This window comes from Mytilus trossulus, chromosome 12 (genome assembly GCF_036588685.1).
Source record: "Mytilus trossulus isolate FHL-02 chromosome 12, PNRI_Mtr1.1.1.hap1, whole genome shotgun sequence".
In the NCBI taxonomy this organism is placed as follows: Eukaryota; Metazoa; Mollusca; class Bivalvia; order Mytilida; family Mytilidae; genus Mytilus; species Mytilus trossulus.
The window spans coordinates 10,318,712-10,343,022 of NC_086384.1; the positions used below are offsets into that span (position 1 = coordinate 10,318,712).

Below are 24,311 nucleotides of genomic sequence, written 5' to 3' on the forward strand. Positions count from 1 at the left end.
GAAATATAGACAAGAAAAACATGAAGCACTGTCAAAAATGAATATACAATCCGCGAATAAAGAAATTTGAGAACTTTGTAGTTGTCACCCAGCTATTCAAGTTCTTAGCTCACCTGGCCTAAAGGGTCAATAGAGCTTTTCTTATCACTTTGCGTCCGTCGTCGTCGTCCGTCGTCGTTAACTCACACAAAAATCTTCTCCTTTGAAACTCCAAAGCCAAATTTAACCGAACTTGGCCGGCCCACAATCATCATTGGGTATCTCATTTAAAAAAAAAATGTGTTCAGTGACCCAGCCAACCAACCAAAATGGCCACCATGTCCAATAATAGGACATAGGGTTAAAATGTAAGTTTTGGCTAATATCTCTGAAACCAAAACATTTAGAGCAAATCTGACAGGGTAAAATTGTTATTGAGGTTAAGATACATCTGCCCTGAAATTTTCACATGAATCGGACAACCCGTTGTTGGGTTGCTGTCCCTAAATTGGTAATTTTAAGAAAATTTTGCCGCTTTTGGTTATTATCTTGAATATTATTATAGATACAGATAAACTGTAAACAGCAATAATGTTCATCAAAGTAAGAACTACAAATAAGTCAACATGACCAAAATGGTTAGTTGACCCTTTAAGGAATTATTGGCCTTAATGGTCTATATTTTACAATCTATATTTTACAAAAATCTTCTCCTCTGAAATTACAAAGACAAATTTAACCAAAATTAACTTGCCCACAATCTTCGCTAGCCAAGGGTTACGATCCACACCCGCTCTAAGAGAGCAGGAGTGGATCGTAACCCTTGGCTAGCAAAGATGCTTGCCCACATTCATCATTAGGGTTTTTAGTTTAAAAAATGTGTCCGATGACCCGGTCCGCGAACCAGGATGGCTGACATGGTTAAAAATAGTACATAGGGTAAAATGCAGTTTTTGGCTCATATCTGAAAGCGTTTAGAGTAAATCTGACGGATACAATTCTTTATTAGGTCTAGATCTATCTTCTCTAAAATTTCCAGACCAATCTAGCAACCCGTTTATAAAATGGATTAAAAATGTTGCGCTAAAATTGCAATTAATAATTCTACTTTTCGCTAAAATCGGTGAAATAGGTTGCGCTAAACTAGGTTTAACTTTGTGGTCAAAACCTCCATTTTTTGCGCTAAAAAGTCCTCCATCGTGAATTTAAGAACACTGTCATGAGACTTTAATTGACTCCTAAACAGACCAGCTTATAAATTGTCTATGATGCATCGATCATTAAATTGTTCCGAAATTATTATTTTTTTAGCTGAAAGTAAAATACATTTCGGGTTAGAAAGGGACCGTTACAATTATTGGTATTCTTTCAATCTTCTTAAACATTTTTCTTTCAACATTTTTTTCCTTACTTTGCATATCAAAGTAACGCAAAACTACCGTTTATGGTGTTCAATATTATACTAATGCAACAATAATTTGATGAATTAAAGTTATTTGTTATAGACCATTTGCATACTCGGAAATCCGAAAAAGTCAATAATATGACTTTATTGCGTAGTACACTTGTACGCGATAAAACCTATTACTACGCAGTTTTATTTATTTGTGTAAATACAGGTTACCTTTGTGCACTTATCGTCGGATTTATAATCCTTGTGAATCGTTATAAATATGACATCTTCAAACAAACCTTTTGGGAGAGCTGTGAAGGGTGCCCTTTTCATATTTTTTGTACTTCACCAATTGATTCCGGAATATTTCAATATATTTAGATATGTGCATTAGGCATGTTAGGTAAGTCCTTTTACACATATTATATGATATATGGATAAAGTGATTGATAATGTTTGTTTCAATAACTAAAACTGAATACTATATAATTATACGCTCGGTATTTTTTGTAATCCTGTTTGCTGCAGTCAATTAAGAGTGACTAGGACGTTGAGAAATTAGTAATTAACTGATCAAACCACTATAAAATCAAAAATGGTTTCTTGATATTCAAGATGTCTCTTGGTTTTAAAAATCATTACTTTTAATTTTATATTGAAAAAAAAATGATAAATTAACTAATATATTACTTCAAAAGGTTTAATTTAACAGTAACAATTATTATTATTATTATTATTTGATATTTAATTATAATGGTATGTAATATTTCATTATTGTTTTCAATTTTAAATTATTTTAGCTTTGAAATTGTACTTTGGAATTAATTACCTCGACGTTTTGTATATTAAATGAACAGCGAATTTCTTCATATTCTAGTTGTCAATCGATCCCGGCCTGCCTACACATCGACAGCAATGCCATGCACCATCCTAGGCATTGTCATAGCTAGTTTCCCCATCATGTTAAGACCCAGAACCAGCTCTCACAGATGTAGTTCGTCTGTTGAGAGTCTGTCGGGAATCAACGACTAACTTCACAATATACCAACAATCTATATACCATTCATATGTATAGCAATGTCGTCTTTTTTTTGGGTTAAAATATATGGTGGAGGACCCGGGCAAATATCTGTCAGAATACTAGGTGTTTACTACCTTTGTATGTAAATTGTTAAAATAGAGGAAATTATTATCATATTATTTTTGCTGATGAAGATAAACATAGTGGAATTTTATTCAGCAAACTATCACATATGACAACGAATAACATTTTGAAGAATAACAAAGGAATTCAAATACTGACTGCAGGCCATATTATTTGTTTTAACTTAGACCATCCTATGACACCTATATGTATGTATCCTAACGATATAAAACCCAAATTTAGGACACATATCTTAGAAGACTTTGTTTAAATTGTTTTACATTTGTCTTATCGGCGCCTTATATAGCTGACTATGCGGAATGGACTTTGCTCTTTGTTGAAGGCCGTACGGTGACCTATAGTTGTTAATGTCTGTGTCATTTTGGTCTTTTGTGGATAGTTGTCTCATTGGCAATCATATCACATCTTTTTTTTATATTTGGTAAATTTAACCATCAAAACACTAATTTGCTATTTCGTGGCGGTCAGTTTTTGTTGATCAAGGTAGTGGTAGAAACAATACTAGTCAATTATGATTAGATTTGAGTGCATCTGCACCGTGCTGGAACTTAAATGAAAGAGTGCATCCAGTCAGTACTATTAAAAAAAAATAAACAAAAATTGGGGGATAAAAACAATCCTCCACTCCGCCGATTTTTCTTACTTTTCATTTCTAAAAAGCTGTTTGGTTTCTTATTTCGCCCCAATATCGTAGACTCGGTCTATTTATAGTTTTTCATACAAAGGAGCAAAGAACGCTCGTTTCATTTATGTAATAATACGTAACTTACTACGTAAGATTGACAACGTGTCAAGAAATGAGATCTTTACATTTAATCAAACGGTAAAGCTTTTCTCTCCTTTGAATATATATACAAGAAAGACAAACAAGTATGAATCAAGCGTGTTCGTGTGATATAATTTGTCAATACAAGTGAGATTTATAACAGAATGCACCTTTAAAGGGATAAACCGAGTTGAAAATGTTACGTAATTAATGTCAGATTAAATTGTCAGATCATACAAAACACCTCATCTTTTAAATCGTTTTGAAATCAGACATAAGTCAATATGAATTAGCGTGCACAGGATAGCACGTTTGCTGATTGATCAAGGTTATTTAATTAATATATAATTAGACAGAGGTATCAATTAGAATATTTTGTACTCTTCTGCGTTCTTTTTGTTAACGCACCCTTTTGTCGTCATTAAGATGTTCGAATGTTGTTCGTTATGTTGCGGAGGTTGGATCGTCCTTCATTTGACATTGTCTGGTATCGATCGATCGATAGAAGAGCTGATTCTAAACCTTAACTTTCTCACGTAATCCTTCCGTTCATTTCACTGTTGTGTATAAAATACTGTCCAGTATCGTATAAAGCCGTTTACAGTGTCACCGACATTTCAACACAGAAATATTGATAACAGCTAAAATCTTGCTATATTTACTCTATACAAATACTAGTTATAAATAACATTCGAATATCATTTTATTTAACAGATTACTAGTATATGTTTTTTAACATATCGAGAGAGGATGACAAAAATTAAAGTGTTTGTGACTAGGAGAATACCCCAACCTGGACTTAATATACTACAACAGGATTGTGATGTACAGTTCTGGGACAGCGATGAAGCCATTCCACAAGAAGAACTTCTCAAGAGAGTACATGGAGTTGGAGCTTTGTTGTGCATGCTGACTGATAAAATTGATGAAGAAGTTCTAGCAAAAGCAGGTAAATATACATATTTTATTTACTTGTGAAGATTTTTATGCCTCTTTTTTTTAACTTTTCGATCAGAATTGTAATATTTGTAGATAATATTATATTCATGTAAAGTCTGCTTTTGAATTCACTTGCAAAATCGCCATGCAATCGCAGAAGCTGCTTTGGATCTTTCAACTGCTTTAGAATATAAATAACAAACTTTGCCGGCGACAATTAGGATTTGACTGTCCAAGATATGCGTTGGTTCCCTTTCGTGTCGTGTAAATTTTAACTGCGACGATGTATATGTTTTCATTTTTAAAAGCAGACATTTCGTAGCTGGTTTTATTTGAAATAATTCGAAATAAATAAGCTTCATTTCAAGTACTTTTCAAGTTACGACAAACACTTTTACTTCATTTTTTTTTGGTGATTATTTAGATCAAAATTCGGGAAAAGGGGGGATTGATGTATCTTAAAAATTCGTTTACTTGATTCAAAACTTAACAATATTGTAGAAAGATTAGTGCTGATTTGGCAATAAATATAAGAAGTTAGTGCATATGTCAGACCCATGCATCTTACATAATTGTATTGATTTTGTTTAATATAAATGATGAATGACATCAACATTCAAATCTTCAATGGGAGCAGTGCAATAGCAATCCACTTTATCTGGTTTTAAAATTCAATGTGAGTTTTAAATCTAACAAAATAAAAAAAATGAAATATATCGGAAAAAAAGTGCACATCAAAAACTATTTTTGCAGTGTAAGGGAAATAATCCCGATAGGACTCATAACAAATACTTGAAATAGGCTCTTTTTAATAGGTGAAAACCTGTGTATTAACACATATGCTCCTTTTAATAGGTGAAAACCTGCGTATTAACAAATATACTCTTTTTAATAGGTGAAAACCTGCGTATTGTATCCACAATGTCAGTAGGATATGAGCACATAGATCTTGAAGCTTGTAAAAGGAGAGGGATAGCTGTTACAAACACTCCAAATGTGTCAACTGATAGTGTGTCAGAACTAACGGTGTCTCTTCTACTGCTGGTGGCCAGAAGACTATATGAAGGTACATGTAGATTTAAAATTAGTCTTGAGTTAGATATATCATAAAGTAGAGATGTTAAGTTATAAATAGTAATTGCTCAACTTGATAAGTTACATGCATGCTTGTGCAAATGCTACCCACTTTTAAGCTATGTTCATGCTCTATAATTCAACATTTTTTGTTACAGCAATGTTTTGCTAATGAATATTTTAAAGAAAATGAACAATAATCCGGTATAATTATTTGAACATGAGAATAATTGGAAAGTTCAGCTCCGACATTCCACACAAATAAAATGACAAACAATTCATCCAAACTTCAATCTAATTAAAATATAGATCTCTGACTTTGTTATACTGCGTTATACTCATATGTAGTGTAACGAAATCAGAGATCTATATTTTAATTAGATTGTCCATTCTCAGAAATGATTATTATTAAAACCTTAAGAGAGCTCAACATAAATGTAGTTAACGAACACCAAGTAGTTTTCTTGGATTTCAATGAAATTGTTTGAAAACAAGACTTATTCGTATAAGAATTTCAGCTCATATCAAGTTGAGAGAAACTCAAAACGTCATAGCAAACCCCCACCCCCAAACAAAAACACCACGAAAATAGAAACAAACCCACAAAAGCACAACTTAGAACAATACAGATAGTGCAACACAAACCTTACCAAAACCAGGAGATGATCTCAAATGCTTCGAAAGGGTAAACGGATACTGCTACTCATTTGGCGCATGTTGAAAGGACCAGTTTGGCTGACCATGTCAATATGTGCTTTTTATCATATCATTACAAATGCTATTGGTATATGCACAAAGACCCCTTTCCGTTAAATAATATACATATGCATCCATTGTATTTCAGGAATACGTGCAGTACACGGAGGAGAATGGGGTAAATGGAAGCCTATGTGGCTGTGTGGAGTAGAATTAACAAACAAAACAGTCGGAATCCTCGGACTTGGTCGTATAGGATACGGGGTGGCCAAACGACTAAAACCTTTCGGAATTGATAGAATTATTTACCATGATGTCTGCAGAGTCAGTTATGCTGATGATATTGGCGCTACATATGTAGATTTTGCCATGTTGTTGAGCGATTCTGATATCATATGTATATGTTGTAATTTAACTCCACAAACAAAGCACAAGTTTAATACGAAGGCTTTCGAAAAGATGAAGAATAGCGCAGTGTTGATTAATTCCGGGAGAGGGGGAGTAATCCAACATGATGACCTATATGAAGCATTACGTACAAACACTATTGCTGCTGCCGGATTGGATGTCACTGAACCGGAACCACTTCCTAAAGATCATCCGTTATTGACATTAAACAACTGTATTGTTCTCCCTCATATGGGTAGTAATACATGGGAATCAAGAAACAGTATGTCGGAAATTGCTGCGACTAATATTATTTCTGTTTTAAATGGTACGAATGCAGTAGGTGAAGTTATTCCTCCGCGTAGTAATGGTCTATGATTAAAAAATAGAATGACAGCAACACGAGATCGCTTTGTTATATATTTTTTTTATCGTTAATTGTTCCCGATTATCGATATATTTGTAAACGAAACAGTAAAGCATAATATATGGTTGATGTTGTAATTTGATTTCTTCGTTTTTGTTGAAAATAGTCTATGTTGGTCAAGTTGAAGGTTAACATCATTAAAGTTAAGTTGTTTCTGATGATTTCTTTATCTAAATAAAAAAAGGAGCAAAAGGCGAAATTTTCTTTTCAATATTAAAAAGAAGATGTGGTATGATTGCCAATGAGACAACTATTCACAAAAGACCAAAATGACACAGAAATTAACAACTACAGGTCACCGTACGGCCTTCAATAATGAGCAAAGCCCATACCGCATAGTAAGCTATAAAAGACTCCTATAAGACAATGTAAAACAATTCAAACGAGAAAACTAACGGCCTTATTTATGTAAAAAAAATGAACGAAAAATTATCATATGTACCAATTGAAAATTCAATCTGAACATACATGTAAACTAAATGTGGTTAATTCATCCAGTCTTTCGGAATATACTGCTTATGTTTCTTTTGACGCTAAAATCGGAAAAAACACATTATTTTGTACTGACTTTTACTACACCCTCCGAAGGTATTAAATTGTATTTTGTACTTTATTTTTTCCATATAAACTATTGTCTGATTCTGATATTGCATTCTTGCTCGTAAACGCGAAGACGATCGAATTATTCTACATTCATTGTCAATTTGGGAATAATGGAAAGTAAAAGAGAGGCGAAAGATACCGAAGGGACATTCAAACTCATAAGTCGAAATAAACTGACAACTTCATCTCTAAAAAAGAAAAAAAAAACAACAAACAAATGATAGCCCCTTCCTTATACAATAATAGCAGAAGCTACTCGATAGTTGTTATTATAAGAAAATCCCGAAGGTACTATACTCAAACTCATAAATCGAGAATAAACTGACAACAGAATGGCAAAAAAATCAAAAAACAACAAACAACGACAAAACAACATTTCTATAGCAGTAAACTTACAAAATATTGACTTAGCAACATCTTTCAATCATGCACGCTAGCACCGTAGATGATCTCAGGTGCGCAGGTAGGGCTAGCAGATACTGCTGAACAGATGAAACACAATTATTGATTTTGAAAGTCTTGCACCGTGGTTGTTTTTTTCTGTGAAAAAAAAATTGAAGTACGGTATTCAGTAATAGTGCTGAAATGCATTGAATCAGGAGACAAAAACAGTATGTTATTATATTCCTGACAATTATAAAACAGTCAACTGTCTTGAAAAAAATGAGATGTTACATATTATAACATATTGCATCTGTGGCGTGACCAATTTTCTATAATTGCTTAAATCGTTAAAAAATCTGCATTAAGGAAAAATAAACGCGTATCATTTTACACAAACCGAGCCGCTCGAGATATGGTGAAGCATTTTGATGTTTTGAAACTGGTAAAGGGTATCAGTTTAAAGCAGGAAACCAGTGATTGATTGGAAATGATTCTACAATATGTATCGTTGTCTTGAGCTAGCTTAATACATGTATTTTATTGGAATGATTTTTTTTGTATAGGCCGCATGTGAGATCTTTCTTTTCAAAATATAAGACTATGTCATACATGTACATTGAGAAACTAAAGATATAGGTTATTTATCATCCATGACACACAATCAGTACATACACAGTACAAAACACATTAAAAGTACAGCTCTTATTATTTCTGTTCTGTAACTCAAAACCACCATGAGGCCTTCAACACGAGGAGCAAAAAAGAACTCTCACATCGCTGGTAGTTTAAGACGACACCAAGCTATTTGAGCGGAATTCTTTGTAAAATAATTCGGGGAGATGTTTCACCACAAAATCATGCAATGTCAAAGATATCATACTGGAAAGTAGTACATAGCTTACATCATGTACATTAAGCTAAAGTATCTTCTTTTTGAAAAGAGTATATAACTTAAAAGGTCATTGTCTTAGCAAAAAGAAAAGCCCCGCTTACTAGAACACAAAAATACAGAACACCAAAATCCAAAAGCAGCATAATAATTAATAAACCATAAGATGCAAGGACTGATTATTGTTTGAATAACAACTCACAATAAATTACCCTTAATGATAACATGGATAACTTCGAAAATATAAATATTATTTTAACATCCTGTCTCATTTTAAATGCACTTTCAAGATATGCAAATATATATTTTTTTAAAAATTTTATGGGAATGCTGATAAACTCTAAGTCATTTTGTTTACGATTAATGTGTTTTACAAATTAAAATATCCACATGTATACATCACAATCACGTCCCTCATCAACTACGTTCAATTTATAAAAACTACATAATTGTGAATGTGTGCTTATCAATACTATTTAATTCGAAACCTTGATTTAAATGCAAAATCGAAATTTGTGAAAAACAATGTAGGTTTTATCATCAACAATTCATGTAATTTTAATAGTTAAATGTTAATAGCTTTGATGACGAATTATTTATTCATTATTGATGAATTTATATATGTTATCTAAATGATACTATCTGCCCCTATTTTCATTATTGTCTAAGGCAGTCTATTATATTTTGCTCGTTATAAGTCATGATTATTGGAAAACTGAATATATTTAGTTAGATCCTATGATACCAATTCAGGGGCGGATCCAGCCATTTTAAAGAGGGGGGGGGGTCCCCAACCCAGGATTAAAGGGAGGGTTCAACTATATGTCCCCATTCAAATGCATTGATCGACCAAAAAAAAAGGGGGATTCAAACCCCCGGAACCCCCCCCCCCCTTTTCCCCCTTTCTGGATCCGCCACTGCATTGAATACCATGATAACAGTTAAACATAAATCTGTGACAAGTTATCCAGCGAATCTTCTCCTCTAGGACAATTAATATCATAGAAAGATCAAATTAGATGTCATTTTACAAGTATTTCGAATAAATATTATCAACGAGAGAGAGATTAAAATGCTGTATTTCCATAAAATCAAATCATTTAATTCCACCGTAATTCCTTGTGGTAATAATCTCCATAGAAATATGCATTGGCAAAGTCCGTCCTGGGAAATGTAGTTGATTGATACAAGTGTTCAATAGCTATGAGCATTTGACATTCCATTTAGTATCAGAGAAGATTCAGATATCAATAAAATGGCAGAAGATAAGTAAGTATTGTTTGTTGATCATTTATTTCTAATTTTGTAATTTTGTCATATTCCTGGTAACAATTCTAAAAAGGTATCATTTACAGTGTAACTTTATCGGCATTATAATGATGTACACCACGTATATTTTTCAATTTCTTCGAAAAACACATGTCGAATTGGATTCAGTTACACAGAGTTAAATGCATTTTAATATGCGTCTCTTTGTGCTGAATCAAATATTGTAGCGAAAATTTGATCGGAGACGTCGCATCCGTACACATTGAACCAAACGGTCAGCCTCAATGAAAGAATAATATATGTTCGCACAGAGGATATGTTCCAATCCCCAACTGTAACCTACCGAATTAGACTTATCACCGGGTGTGTACTACCACGAACAGCACGATGGATGCCACATGTGGAGCAGGATCTGTATACTCCCATAGCACTTGAGATCATTTCCAGTTTTGGTGGGTTCATGTTGATCAGTAATTTGTGGGTTCATGTTGTGAATTGTGTAATGTTCAACTGCTTGTTTTTTGTTATTTTTTGTTCGACAACCTTCTATCAATATATCAAGGGATACAGACTACCAATTTTCACATTCTATAAAGTGAAGGATGTTGGTTATTGCTAAGTTAATAGCTCTCGGTGTATGGGTTAAAAAATGAGATTCGACGATACCAATAGACAAATAAATAAACAGCTTTAATTAAACTAATTTGTAGTACACTGAATTTGGAAATACTTGAACTTTTCAGAACGTTTATAGAGGGAGAGTCGTGGACAAAATCATGCAAACGACAGGAAACAGAAAATACAAACAATTGTAAGTTTTAAAAACCACAAAAAAACATTAGAGCAAACAGAAACCGAACGACAATGAAATACCGGGTATTACGGTAGTGTAGTAGAAACGGAAATGTGATATAAAACATAATTGTTAAAGAAAATATCAATTTTCATATTATAGTATATATTTGGTCCTACATGGAAACCATGTATCTTTAAAAAAGATATCCGACGTATTTAGATTTGAGTATTATGTTTAAAACTATCATTTCGATAACCTTCAGAAGCACAATGACTTAATGATGCAGGACCTGTTTGATAAAATCTCCATCTGAATGTTACTGCAAGAATTTTTTTTTACTAAGTCTGTTTATATTAAAGGCAATAATATATAAGAATATTGTGATGACACCTAAAAATTTTATTGGTAAAAAATCTAGTGCAAATAAAAAGAAACTAATATACATTTACTACTGTTAACATTAAGCTTAATTTATGGTTATCAAAGCTAGAAACTATTGGTAGTATGCATGTAAGTAGTATCTTTCTGTTTACATTCACCCAAACCCCGCGGAAATCGCACATGCGTAGGTGCGTTCTAAAAGTCATGTACGTTCGTACAAAAAAGTTTACATTAAAAATTATATAATTATATAATTGTCCCGAATAAACAGCTTTCGTGGATGCAAAGAACTATTGGAGAAACAATTATTTTAATAAAAATATAAATCTTTGTAAGATCTAGTTCAAATATTTATAATTTATCACTTGCTTTCCATCACGATATAATTTTCGAGACGATTTTTCAAACACAAACAAATCACCCACAATGATGGCATTTTGTCCAATCACAGAAAGGATTTTCGAGCATGCGTAGTCTGTTGCCATAGTGAAGCGTCCTTAAGTTCAAAGTGCACAAACCGAAACTATACCGACTACGTCGGAAAAAGAGATACCGTGTACGCGATAGAAATCATAAATTGAATTGCAACTTCAAGTACAGATACTTGCTATACTGTAATTTTAAACATTTACGATTGCTATATTCAAAGATTAGAAAAAAATGAAAAATTAATCATTGCGATTTTAGGAAAATATGAAAAAATCGAGGGTGATCTTAAGTGTTAAGGAAAGGTAGGCTAATCCTGCTCTACAGGCTAACAGTTATACTCATGATGTTGAACTCTCGATCTTTTTTTCTGATTGAAATTGATTGTGTATACCGACATGCTTATCTGTACATGTATTTAAGTTTATATAAGCTAAACTATGTGTATTGGTTTTTTTTATACTTTGCACTTATGCAATCTGCATTATTTTGCTGAATTATAACACGAAGATGTTGTACGATTGCCATTGCGATAACTCTTCATAATTGATCAAAATGACACAGAAATTACTTAATAGAGGTCAACAATGAGCAAGGCCAATACTGTATGGCCCGAAATGACAAATATAAAACAATCTAAACTAGAAAAACTAACGGCTTAATTAATGTACAATGTAATGAACTAAAAACAAATATGTCACACAGCAACAACGAATACCACTGGAATTCTGCAACAGGCTCCTGACTTAAGCCAGACACATACAGAATGTTTCGATTTTAACATCTTAGTTGGTAAAAAAACGAAAAACGATAAACAAAAACGAACAAAAGCCACCAAAGCACGTGAAATGAGCAATACACTCCTCGTTAATAGAAAGTGATGATTTAAATTTCTCAAGATGAGTTGGAGACCAAGGGAGGTAACCCGGACAAGGACAATGATTGTGAAAAGGACGAAAAGAACGGATGTGATGAAGATAAGGACAATGCAGATGAAGAAGAGGAAGACAATGATTGTGACTGGATGACGAAAGAAGAGGAAGAAAGAAAAATTATACAATGTGTAAGATTTTCAAATGTTCAAGTTAAGGATCTACTTACATGAGGTTTATAAACTTGATTTTCGGATTTTTTTCTCTCCATACAATACAGGGTGAATGATTTTGCTCGTTAACACCCACTACACTAACACAACATTTTCGTGTATCTTCTACTTGACTGGGTTAAATAGAAGTAATATCAGAGGGCTCCCAACTTCATCTACATTTTGAACTTCTTTACTTTTAATGCAAATACTGCGGACAATATCTAATGCGTAATTCATACAGAATTCCGTATGTAACATGTCTGTTTTGTATCTGAACCTTATTTAGTGGTTGTAGTTGGTTGTTTTCTGTCATAGTTAATTTGCGTTTAGGTCATAGAATAAGCCATTGCTTATTTTTCTATTCGATCGTTTCACATTATGTCATGTAGTGGTCCTTTTAATGGATTATGTCATGTAGTGGTCCTTTTAGCTGAATTTGAGGGGTTTGTCGATTGTTGAAGGCCTCACGGTGACATACAATTACTTATATCTAAGTCATTTGATGTCTGGTTAGTACACGTATAGCTGTTCATTGGGCAATCATTACACATCTACTACATAAATCATACTTAGAAAAATATTCTAGAACATTCACATAAATATATTTATAACTGATATTTGTTTGTTTTACCTTGAACAATATCACGTGGTATTTTTCTTTTCTATAAAATTTTCGTTTGCAGCTGCAGGAAGTTGCAAGTAGATGTACTCATGCTAATACGAAGAAAAGACCCACATCTTATGAAGTACTCGATATGTTATATAAAGTATACGAACCACCAAAAGAACCATGGTCGTTCAAAAGTTTCTGTCAGAATCTATGTCAGGCAGAAAACTACGAAGATTATGACGACTCCACGCTGGACACACCGGTATCAAAATAAATAAACGTCATCAAGGTTAAGACGCTTCAAAGTGTGTTGATAACATGGCTTCGCTTTTTCTTTAAATTACAAACAATAAATCCAATATGCATAGTAGAACACATTTATCTGCACATTCAAAGAGTTTGAACTGCTTATTGTAACTCTGTTTGTTAAATAAATACATTTTTTAAGGATTAACTTTGGATTTATTTCTTTAGGTGATAGGTAATTTCAGATTCTCGTCCAGTGACGAATATCAAAATTTATATTTTGATGTGAATATGTAAAAATGATATGAATGGAAACCCCGTTTTACTAGATAGATATTGGGTCAAAAATGTCAGTGTTGAAGACATCCCAAATCTCCTTTGCCATGGGGAAATTGAATGTCAACAATGATCTAAATATAACGCACAAACAAAGGAAAGGTCGCAGTTTCGTGGCAGATAGAAGGAAAGACCAAACAGAATAATGCATGATTCGCATAAACAAAGAAAAGGTCGCAGTTTCGTGGCACATAGAAGGAAAGACCAACCAGAATAATGCATGATTCGCATAAACAAAGGAAAGGTCGCAGTTTCGTGGCACATAGAAGGAAAGGCCAACCAGAATAATGCATGAATCGCATAAACAAAGGAAAGGTCGTAGTTTCGTGGCACATAGAAGGAAAGACCAACCAGAATAATGCATGAATCGCATAAACAAAGGAAAGGTCGTAGTTTCGTGGCACATAAAAGGAAAGACCAAACAGAATAATGCATGATTCGCATAAACAAAGGAAAGGTCGCAGTTTCGTGGCACATAGAAGGAAAGACCAACCAGAATAATGCATGATTCGCATAAACAAAGGAAAGGTCGCAGTTTCGTGGCACATAGAAGGAAAGGCCAACCAGAATAATGCATGAATCGCATAAACAAAGGAAAGGTCGTAGTTTCGTGGCACATAGAAGGAAAGGCCAACCAGAATAATGCATGATTCGAATCATTTATTCATATAAAACATCGTTCATTGTAATCTTTTGACGAGGGGAAACAATAACAGCTCTTAACAATAATAGCATAAATGTGGGACAATATGTCTTATCAACAAGCAAAGTGGTTTTGAAATTTACATATAAGACGGCTGTACATCTGTAAAACTGTATATAAACTGTTGATAGCATTACACAAGATGCAGTGGAAGAATCTATATGTTTAATTTTATACAGATTTAAAAATGTACAATTAATGTGCATGTTTACAGAGTTGCATTTTATATACAGCTTAACAGCTTTACAGTTAACATACAGGTTTACATTTGTACAGTGTATAAATATTTACAGCTTTACAGATGTGAATTTAAATTCATCTTGAGAACTGTACATCAAGATTGCTTGTACATAAGAAGCTGGGTCGTCTGATATCGTCCATGATAGGTATTAAATGATGACCTGATCATTCAACTGATTTTTTATTGTTTGGTCTTGTGTTGTGCTGTAGCACCAGTCCCGGTTTTGGGGAAGACTTAACACACATCCACATGTTTAACCAAGCTATAAGTAATGCACTGGTGCCAAGTCAAGCGACGGTAGTTCAGTGGTGATAACTGGTTTACGTCTGTCATATATATATATTTTTCGTAAATTGTTTTGTTATAAATAACGCCATCAGTTTTCGAAATTTATTGCTAAAAAAAGGTGTTTACGCATATTTTATCAAGCTATAATCTAGATTTCGTTATTCATTAGTTGACCATTTATTGAATTTGTCAACACTTAAAGGTAAAAAATCTCAAATTTTATAAAGAAAATTAAGCATGTATTCTTCTTTTTGTGGTTTAAAGTTTCTCTAGACAAGTAAGATGATGAAAAATATAATATACAGATATAAAAAATACCAAATTTTCACATTATGTTTTCAAAATGGTCACAAAGTCTCAAATTTGCAATTTCTTTAAAGTCATAAGAATAGTTATCAAAAGTACCAGGATTATAATTTTATACGCCAGACGCGCGTTTCGTCTACATAAGACTCATCAGTGACGCTCAGATCAAAATAGTTAAAAAGCCAAACAAATACAAAGTTGAAGAGCATTGAGGACCCAAAATTCCAAAAAGTTGTGCCAAATACGGCTAAGGTAATCTACTCCTGGGGTAAGAAAATCCTTAGTTTTTCGAATAATTCAAAGTTTTGTAAACAGAAAATTTATAAAAATGACCATATAATTGATATTCATGTCAACACCGAAGTGCTGACTAGGGGGCTGGTGATACCCTCGGGGACGAAACGTTCACCAGCAGTGGCATCGACCCAGTGGTGTAAATAGTTATCAAAAGTACCAGGATTATAATTTTATACGCCAGACGCGCGTTTCGTCTACATAAGACTCATCAGTGACGCTCAGATCAAAATAGTTAAAAAGCCAAACAAATACAAAGTTGAAGAGCATTGAGGACCCAAAATTCCAAAAATTTGTATAGAAGGGGGTCTGAAATCGAATGTAAACAAAAATCTATCCCATCCTGGAATTTTAATTGATTGATTGATTGTTGGTTGCTTAACGTTCAGGGGTAAATATTTCATGCATATTCATGACGATGTATCAAAATAATCAAACTTTGCAACCTAAAATCGTAACTCTATATGATCACAGTAAATAAGGGTGTACACGTATTATTTAAGGAACTTTAGGTCACAAAACAGACGACAATATGAGCTTAACTATTTCACAGATCTGCTTATATTTATAATATTTGAACAAGAATATTGCTTTTAGGGCTCATAACATAATTATCTTCAGAACAAAATACAAGTTCAGCTTTGTGTCATACTCAAAATGGTTTAATTCTTACTTTCAGATGACATGGTATTGTAAATAGAGTTATCCGTGTGTTTCATATTGATTCGTAATTAAAATTGAATTTATTTTTTATCATTTGATTTGAAACTTATTATATTTAAAATATTGTACAAGTTATAAGTGAAATTTAGCCTTATTTTGTACAAATTATAATGTGTACAGACACTTTTTGTACAAATTACAATTTGTACAAAGTCAAAATACAAATTATAATTTGTACAATTTTTTTGTACAAAATGATAACTTGTACACAACATATACATGCATTGGTTCAAGAATTGGATAAATATTATTTTCACCACTCACTCGTTTCATATGACTTTAATGAAAAATGCACACACAAAAAAAAACCTACCCATAACACTTCGGTTTTGTACATTTCATGAGAAGAAGATTAATATATAATTTTGTCTTATACCAACCCATCAATTATCATATTTTACATAAATTTCAAGAAAATCAACCAAAAACTGACCCCAAAAAAACCACTCATTTTTACGGAGTTATCTCACCCTTCCAATGATAATTGCCATAGGAAATTAAAAATGCTGATTTTGAGTTTTCCTCAAGTTTGGTTTTATGGGATTTTTTTCTGTGTATGTAAAGAGCATACTGCTATATATTAGAAATAAAACATGTTCTGTTGCATTAGTTTAGTTTGACTTATAGCTTTTATGAGGAATTACTTTATTCATTAATAAATAAATTTGGTGTTTTTATTGTCTTCTGATTGGTTAAAATTATTAGTTTTATTTTCAATGTTGTCATTTTTTATGGCGACACGCCCACTCTGACGTTGTGTATTCATACGCCAACATGTGTGTACGTTGTTATTGTTTTTATAAATAATATAAAAAGTTCTTTGAGCCTTCTTTTTGATAGAAATTTATTTATAATGAATGGCAATAATCTATTTTGATTTTATTGAACCACAAAACTAATTTTTGACTCTTCACATTTTACATAATCCGCTTTGCGGATTATTTCATGTGAAGAGTCAAAAATTAGTTTTATGGTTCAATAAATTCAAAATAGATAATAGCCATTCATTAAATGCTGAGTTTATATATATTAACAATACTAGAACACACCCGTGATATCGCGGGTCCGTGACTGAATTAAAGTATGTTACTATGCGCAAGACTTATTTTTGTATTAGTATTGTCATCTGATAAAGTCATGCCGATTATAAGATAGTTATCACAGTTTTCTCTGCTTTCAAATCTTTCTGTTTGAACCCATCTAACTGAAACTTATCAATTATTGGTAATATTAATTATTTGGAAAACAAAAGGTCGGGGGATGGAGTATTTTTTAATCAACAGCATTGTCCTATTTTAGTTATAAATGAAGTTGAATTCTTTGATTCGCTGTTTTACGTCATGCCCGCTAAAAAATTGAAAACTGTACCTATACGCCTTGTTTTTAGTATTCGTATTGTTATCTTATAAAGTCTTACTGATTAAAATACTACAATAGGTAACAATTTGACAATTTAGTAGTGTCAATCCTGTGATTATGACCCGAGTATATAGCATATCCTGAATACACCGTTTGGTGGTGCGCCTGTCAAATGCAGAACGTGCAGATGAGGTAATAGGTAACAGATGATTCTACTATTGGTATCGGTATCGGACTCGACCCGGAACTTCTTAATTATTGGCAATATTAATTACGTGGAAAACAAAAGGGCCTGGAGTGGTGTAATTTTTAATCTACACCTTTGTACTATATTAGTTATATATAAAGTTGAATTCTTTGATTCGTCGTTTTTACGTGATGACGGCTGACAAATTGGACCTCGTAATTTAAGTATTATAGATGATACTATCTGCCCCAATTATTGTCATTATTGAATTAGGCAGTCTATTCTGTTTTGCTCTTTATAAGTCCTGATTATTAGAAAACTGAATATCTTTAGTTAGATCCAACGATACTACATTGAATCCCGGTGTTGAATGCCCTAACAGGTAAACATAAATTTATGACCAGTTATCCAGCGATTCTTTCCTGTAGAACAATAAATATCACAGAAAAATCAAATTAGTTGTCATTTTACAAGAATTTCGAATAAATATTGTCAATGAGAGAGAGAGAGAGAGAGAGATTAAAATGTTGCATTTACATAAAATTAAATTAAATTCCATCGAAATTCCTTGTGGTAATCTACAATTTGATCACAAGTTTATATTACCATAGAAATATTCATTGGTAAAGTTCGTCTAGGGAAATGAAACTGATTGATACAAGCGTTCAATAGCTTTGAGCATTTGACATTCCATTTAGTATCAACAAAGTTTCCGATATCAATAAAATGGCAGAAAATAAGTAAGTAATGTTTGTTGATCATTTATTTCTAATTTTGTAAATTTTGTCATATTCCTGGTAAAAATTCTGAAAAGTTATCATTTGCAGTGTGATATTATCAATATTATAATGACAAACACCATGTGTATCTTCCAACTTCTTAAAAAAGCACATGTCGAATGGGATTCAGTTAAATGCATTTTAAAATGTGTCTCTTTGTGCTGATTCAAATGTTGTACTGAACATTGATATCTGAGACGTCGCTCCACAAATCCGTTCATATGAAACCAAACGGTCAGCCTCAATGAAAGAATAATATATGTTAGCTCAGATGATTACGGATATGTTTCAATTGTTGTGACTGCAGTTCTATCCCCATTCCCTCGACTGTAACCTAGCTACCGAATAAGACTTATCACCGGGTGTGTACTACCACGAACATCACGATGGATGCCACATGTGGAGCAGTATCTGTATACTCCCAAAACACTTGAGATCACCTCCAGTTTTAAGTGGGTTCATGTTGATCAGTAATTTGTTTTCTTTGTTGTGTGTTGTGTAATGTGCATCTGCTTTTTTTAAATTTTTTATTCGACGCCCAACTATCAATACGTCAAAGGATACAGACTACCAATTATCACATTCTATAAATTGAAGGATTTTGGTTCTTGCTAAGTTAATGGCACTCGTTGTATGGGTTCAAATTTAAAAAAAAAGGGAATTAAACGATTCCTTTAAACAAGAAAGTAGTTTAGGTATCTATAAATAAACTTAATTATTGTTCTCTAAATTTTGAAATGCTTGAAACTTTTCAGAACGTCTATAGGGGAAGAGTCGTTAACAAAATCATGCATACGACAGGAAACAGAAAATGCAGAGAATTGTAAGTTTTAAAAAGCAAAAAAAAACAACAATAAAACAAACAAAAACCGAACGAAAATGAAATAACGGTTAACAGTCATGTAGTAGAAACGGAAATGTGATATAAAATATAATTGTTAAGGAAAAAATGAATTTTCATATTATAGTAAATATTTGGTCCTTCGTGGAAAAAAGAGTTACCGTGTACGCGATAGAAATCATAAATTGAACTGCAACTTCAAGTACAGATACTTTCTATACTGTAATTTTAACAATTCTGCGTATATTTACGATTGCGATATTCATAGATTTGAAAAAATGAGAAATTAATCATTGCGATTTTAGGAAAATAGAAAACAGATCGAGGTTGATCTTAAGTGTTTAGGAAAGGTAGGCTGATCCTGCTCTACAGGCTAACAGTGATACTCATGATGAATAACTCTAAATCTTTTTTCTGATTGAAATTGATTGTGTATATTACCGACATGCTTATCTGTACATGTATTTAAGTTTATATAAGCTAAACTATGTGTATTGTTTTTTTTTAATACTTTGCACTTATGCAATCTGCATTGTTTTGCTAAATTATAACAACGAAGATGTGGTTTAATTACCAATCAGATAACTATTCATAAGAGACCAAATGATACAGAAATTACTCAAAATAGGTCAACAATGATCAAAGCCAATAATGTATAGTCATCTATATAAGGCCCCGAAATGACAAATGTAAAACAATCTAAACTAGAAAAACCAACGGCGTATTGATGTACAATGTAATGAACTAAAAACAAATATGTCACACAGCAACAACAAAAACCACTGAGTTTCTGCAACAGGCTCCTGACTTGAGCCAGGCACCTACAGAATGTGGCGGGTTAAACATCTTAGTTGGTACAAAACGAAAAAAAACGAAAACGAAACAAAAGTCAACAAAGCACGTGAGACTGAGCAACCAATCCTCGTTAATAGAAAGTGATGATTTTATTTCTCAAGATGAGTTGGAGACCAAGGGATGTAACCAAGACAAGGACAATGATTGTGAGAAGGACGAAAAGAACGGATGTGATGAAGATAAGGAAAATGTAGACGACGAAGAGGAAGACAATGATTGTGACTGGATGACGAAAGAAGAGGAAGAAAGAAAAATTATACAATGTGTAAGATTTTCTAATGTCCAAATTAAGGATCTATTTACATGAGGTTTATGAACATGAGTCCGATGTTCGGACTCCTTGTTTTTCCCTTCATACAATACATGGTGGATTATTTTGCTCGTTAACACCCACTACATTGAAACCACATCTTCCTGTATCTTCTACTTGACTGGGTTAAAAAGTAGTAATATCAGAGAGCTCCCAACTTCATCTACATTTTGAACTTCTTTACTTTTCATGCAAATACTGCGGACAACATCTTAGTGCATAATTCATAAAGAATTCCGTATGTAACATGTCTGTTTTGTATCTAATAGGCGAGTGACACTTTCAAAAAAGACGCTTAGTTAGTGACTTTAATGCACCCACCTAACACACAGCTGAATTATTTGTATATCTTATAGAATAATATCTGAACTTCGGTCGTAAAAAATCGTACGGTGCAATTTTTGTAAAAATTGAATCAAAATCGAGAAAAGATTCCAAATTAAAAAATGACCAACAGTTTTGAAGCGTGAAAAATTAACATGTAGCTTTATTTTCTGTTGTCACAATTCAAAAATTATGTACGTTTAACATGTCAATGTATAAAAAATACTTTTCAAAAATAACCGAAGTAATTTTTGCGAGAAAAAAAAAAGATTTTTGTAACATTTTTGATTATTTTTATAAAAATGGTGGCAATTTTCATATTTTTCTTCATTTCCTAGATATTTTCGGCATAAAACCCAAATTAATGATGTTCGTTTTATTCAAAAGTTCATTACTCATTTAATAAATATTGTTATCACTCTATTATTCTGGATTTCATACATTTTTACACACTCCCCCTTTTCAATCAAATTTCCGAAATCGCGTTCTCTGTTAGTTTCCCTCAAGTAAACGAACCGAAACTCTTCGAAAAAGAATATGAATAACCATGAAGGCACTTTTTTCTATACAAATATTGGGCAAAGTATTAAAAAAAAATCAAAGGACCATAGAAGATGTTATGTCAACGTTTTTTTAGTCTTGGTAGAAAACCTATATCTTATTATTCTTATTCATTTTGCACTTACAAAAGGCAGAGATGATTATGAATAACTAATGAAAAATACTTTTTTCTCAATTGATCAATGCTCATTTTCGTTTTGCAACTAAAAGTACGCATAAATGTGTCATTCTGATATTTTCCCGATGAACTTGAACGTAAGATATGTCCACTTTTTAAATTTTCTACCGTTTTAACCATCGCATACGGTAGGCTTATTGATAAATTAAGTAGAATCATATTCAAAACAGTGTGGTCCTGGCCATTGATTGACGACCTAAATTATCCCAGTGAATGGGACAGATTAGGTGAACGTTTGTCGGTAACAATCACTGCTCACTATGTACTTGTTAAAGACACTGAATCTGTGGGGTCACCAAAGGTTCTAAACACCTAAATAAAGCAATTCGAAAAAAGAATCCGGAATAATACGATGTGTTGATTTATATCAATAATATAAATCAAAACATAAAGGTTATTCCTGAATAATTTTTTGAATAATTATATTATCAAAGGCGTTAAGAACCTTTGGTGAACCCACAGTTTAAATTCTATAATAAGTAAGAAGTGCGCAATGGTCGTTACAGACAAACGTTCACCTAATCTGTCCCAGTCAATGGGATAATTTAGGTCGTCAATCAATGGCCAGGACCACACTGTTTTGAATATGATTCTATGTAACATGTCTGTTTTGTATCTAGAACATTAACATACATATATTAATAACTGATATTTGTTTGTTTTAACCTTGTACAGTATAATAACGTGTTATTTTTTCTTTCTATAATTTATAATTTTTCATTTTGCAGCTGCAGGAAGTTGCCAGTAGATGTACTCATGCTAATCCAAAGAAAAGACCCACATCTTATGAAGTACTCGATATGTTATATAAAGTATACGAACCACCAAAAGAACCATGGTCGTTTAAAAGTTTCTGTCAGAATCTATGTCAGGCAGAAAACTACGAAGATTGTGAGGACTCCACGCTAGACACACCGTTACCAAGATAAATAAACGTTAACAAGGTGGAGACATTTCAAAGTTTGTTGATATAACATGGTATCGCTTCTTCTTCAAATGGCAAACAATGAATTTTATATACAAAGTAGAATACACTTATCTGCACATTCAAAGAGTTTTAACTGCTTATGGTACTTTTATTTGCATTCTATACCACATCTTCTTTTTTTATATCATTGTTATTGACCTATGCATGTTTTTTATTTTGGCTCCGTTCGTAGCTACATGTACCATCATTCCACATTCACATGCCTTTTTTAAGTAATAATATCCCGATCCTCTACCTGAGTCTGATGAAACATTTTTTGTTGTATTACAGTATAAAACAACGAGTGATTGATCAAAACTAAAACATGTAAAATGTAACCAACAATTTATGGTGGCCGGATGCGGACAGTTCGCCTTTTCTCGTTTTCTCTTTTCACTTTCACGCGAAATCGGGAAATCGGGAAATCGCGAAAGCGAGAAAGCGAAATCGAGAAATCGAGAAATTGAGAAAGCGAAAACGCAAAACGAGAAAGCGGGAAAGCGAAAACACGAAATCCAGAAATCTATTTCATTTCCCGTTTTCGCGTTTTCGCGTTTTTGCTTTCTTGATTTCTCGATTTCGCGTTTTCGCTTTCTCGCTTTCTCGATTTCCCGATTTCTCGCTTTCTCGCTTTCTCGATTTCCCGATTTCTCGATTTCTCGATTTCGCTTTCTCGATTTCCCGTTAATAAACTAATAAATTAATAACGTTCTTTACGTAGTCAGGCCAATTGTAAATTTGTTTTCTAGTAATATACATGATATAATAGTTTCGTGTGTCTTACAACACACCGACAACACTCTAATTCATCAATTATTTAATTTAACTGAAATTTGTGTATGAATATGTAGATTTATTGTTAACCCGCAATTAAAAATTAGTTTAGAATCACTTTCATAACAGAAAATAAACTTGCGTAGTTGAAGTATAAGTGTATGTCTAGTATATCCTGTCTTTCTTTCCTTTTCAAGTATTTTAATCAATATATTTTTTGTTGATCTTTAAAATATCTACATCAAACTTATTTTATGTTCCAAAACTGTCACAGTCAATATTGGTGTTGGTTGATAGTAGCTAAGGTATACAAGATGTATGTTATTCGTGCGTGAATACAATGATTCAAATGTTTGATTACAAGAAATATATGACTTTAAAATGGGATGTAGATAAAAGATTTAAAACAAATAATGTATCCTATATTAACAGATGATAGTTTCAATTCACTGAAATATATGAATGTGGTCCGAGACCACCATTGTCGTCCCCTGAACAAATATAGTCCCTAGTGTTGATCAGTGTTGACAGTGGGTTACTTGCCATTGATTTTTATACCCCTTCCAAATTTATTTCTCCATGTTTAATGCCTCAAATTGCAAGAAGGGGGATGAAATTACACTGTAAAATAATTTTGGTCCAGAATTTTAAGGGAAAGTAGTGATTTGGTCCAGAAATTAGCAATTCGGAAGCTTTCAAAAGATTTCAATTAGCCCTAAACATAAAATTGTCCATAATTTGAGTTAGAGGCGATGAAATTTTCTATAA

The 24,311-nt window shown here is 32.7% G+C and overlaps 3 protein-coding genes across 4 annotated transcripts; all 3 read left to right on the forward strand.

The window, feature by feature from the left end:
* Window positions 1-1,582: 1,582 nt before the first annotated feature.
* On the forward strand, window positions 1,583-6,979 carry LOC134692905 (glyoxylate reductase/hydroxypyruvate reductase-like). 2 transcript variants are annotated; one of them, XM_063553536.1, is made up of 4 exons: window positions 1,583-1,775; window positions 4,018-4,252; window positions 5,138-5,308; window positions 6,161-6,979. In XM_063553536.1, exons 2-4 carry the CDS (start codon window positions 4,054-4,056, stop codon window positions 6,775-6,777), a joined length of 987 nt encoding a protein of 328 aa, XP_063409606.1. In that variant the 5' UTR covers window positions 1,583-1,775; window positions 4,018-4,053; the 3' UTR covers window positions 6,778-6,979. The 2 variants fall into 2 exon arrangements, with proteins under 2 accessions (XP_063409606.1, XP_063409607.1); XM_063553537.1 differs by lacking the exon at window positions 1,583-1,775 and adding an exon at window positions 3,683-3,839.
* A 2,670-nt stretch (window positions 6,980-9,649) lies between these two features.
* Window positions 9,650-13,795, forward strand: LOC134693097 (uncharacterized). The gene is made up of 4 exons (XM_063553803.1): window positions 9,650-9,971; window positions 10,715-10,782; window positions 12,474-12,637; window positions 13,345-13,795. The coding sequence occupies exons 1-4, from the start codon at window positions 9,958-9,960 to the stop codon at window positions 13,543-13,545; spliced, it is 447 nt and encodes a 148-aa protein (XP_063409873.1). The 5' UTR covers window positions 9,650-9,957; the 3' UTR covers window positions 13,546-13,795.
* A 4,672-nt stretch (window positions 13,796-18,467) lies between these two features.
* On the forward strand, window positions 18,468-22,764 carry LOC134692908 (uncharacterized). Its single transcript, XM_063553540.1, has 4 exons — window positions 18,468-18,694; window positions 19,489-19,556; window positions 20,531-20,694; window positions 22,531-22,764. Exons 1-4 carry the CDS (start codon window positions 18,681-18,683, stop codon window positions 22,729-22,731), a joined length of 447 nt encoding a protein of 148 aa, XP_063409610.1. The 5' UTR covers window positions 18,468-18,680; the 3' UTR covers window positions 22,732-22,764.
* Window positions 22,765-24,311: the final 1,547 nt, after the last annotated feature.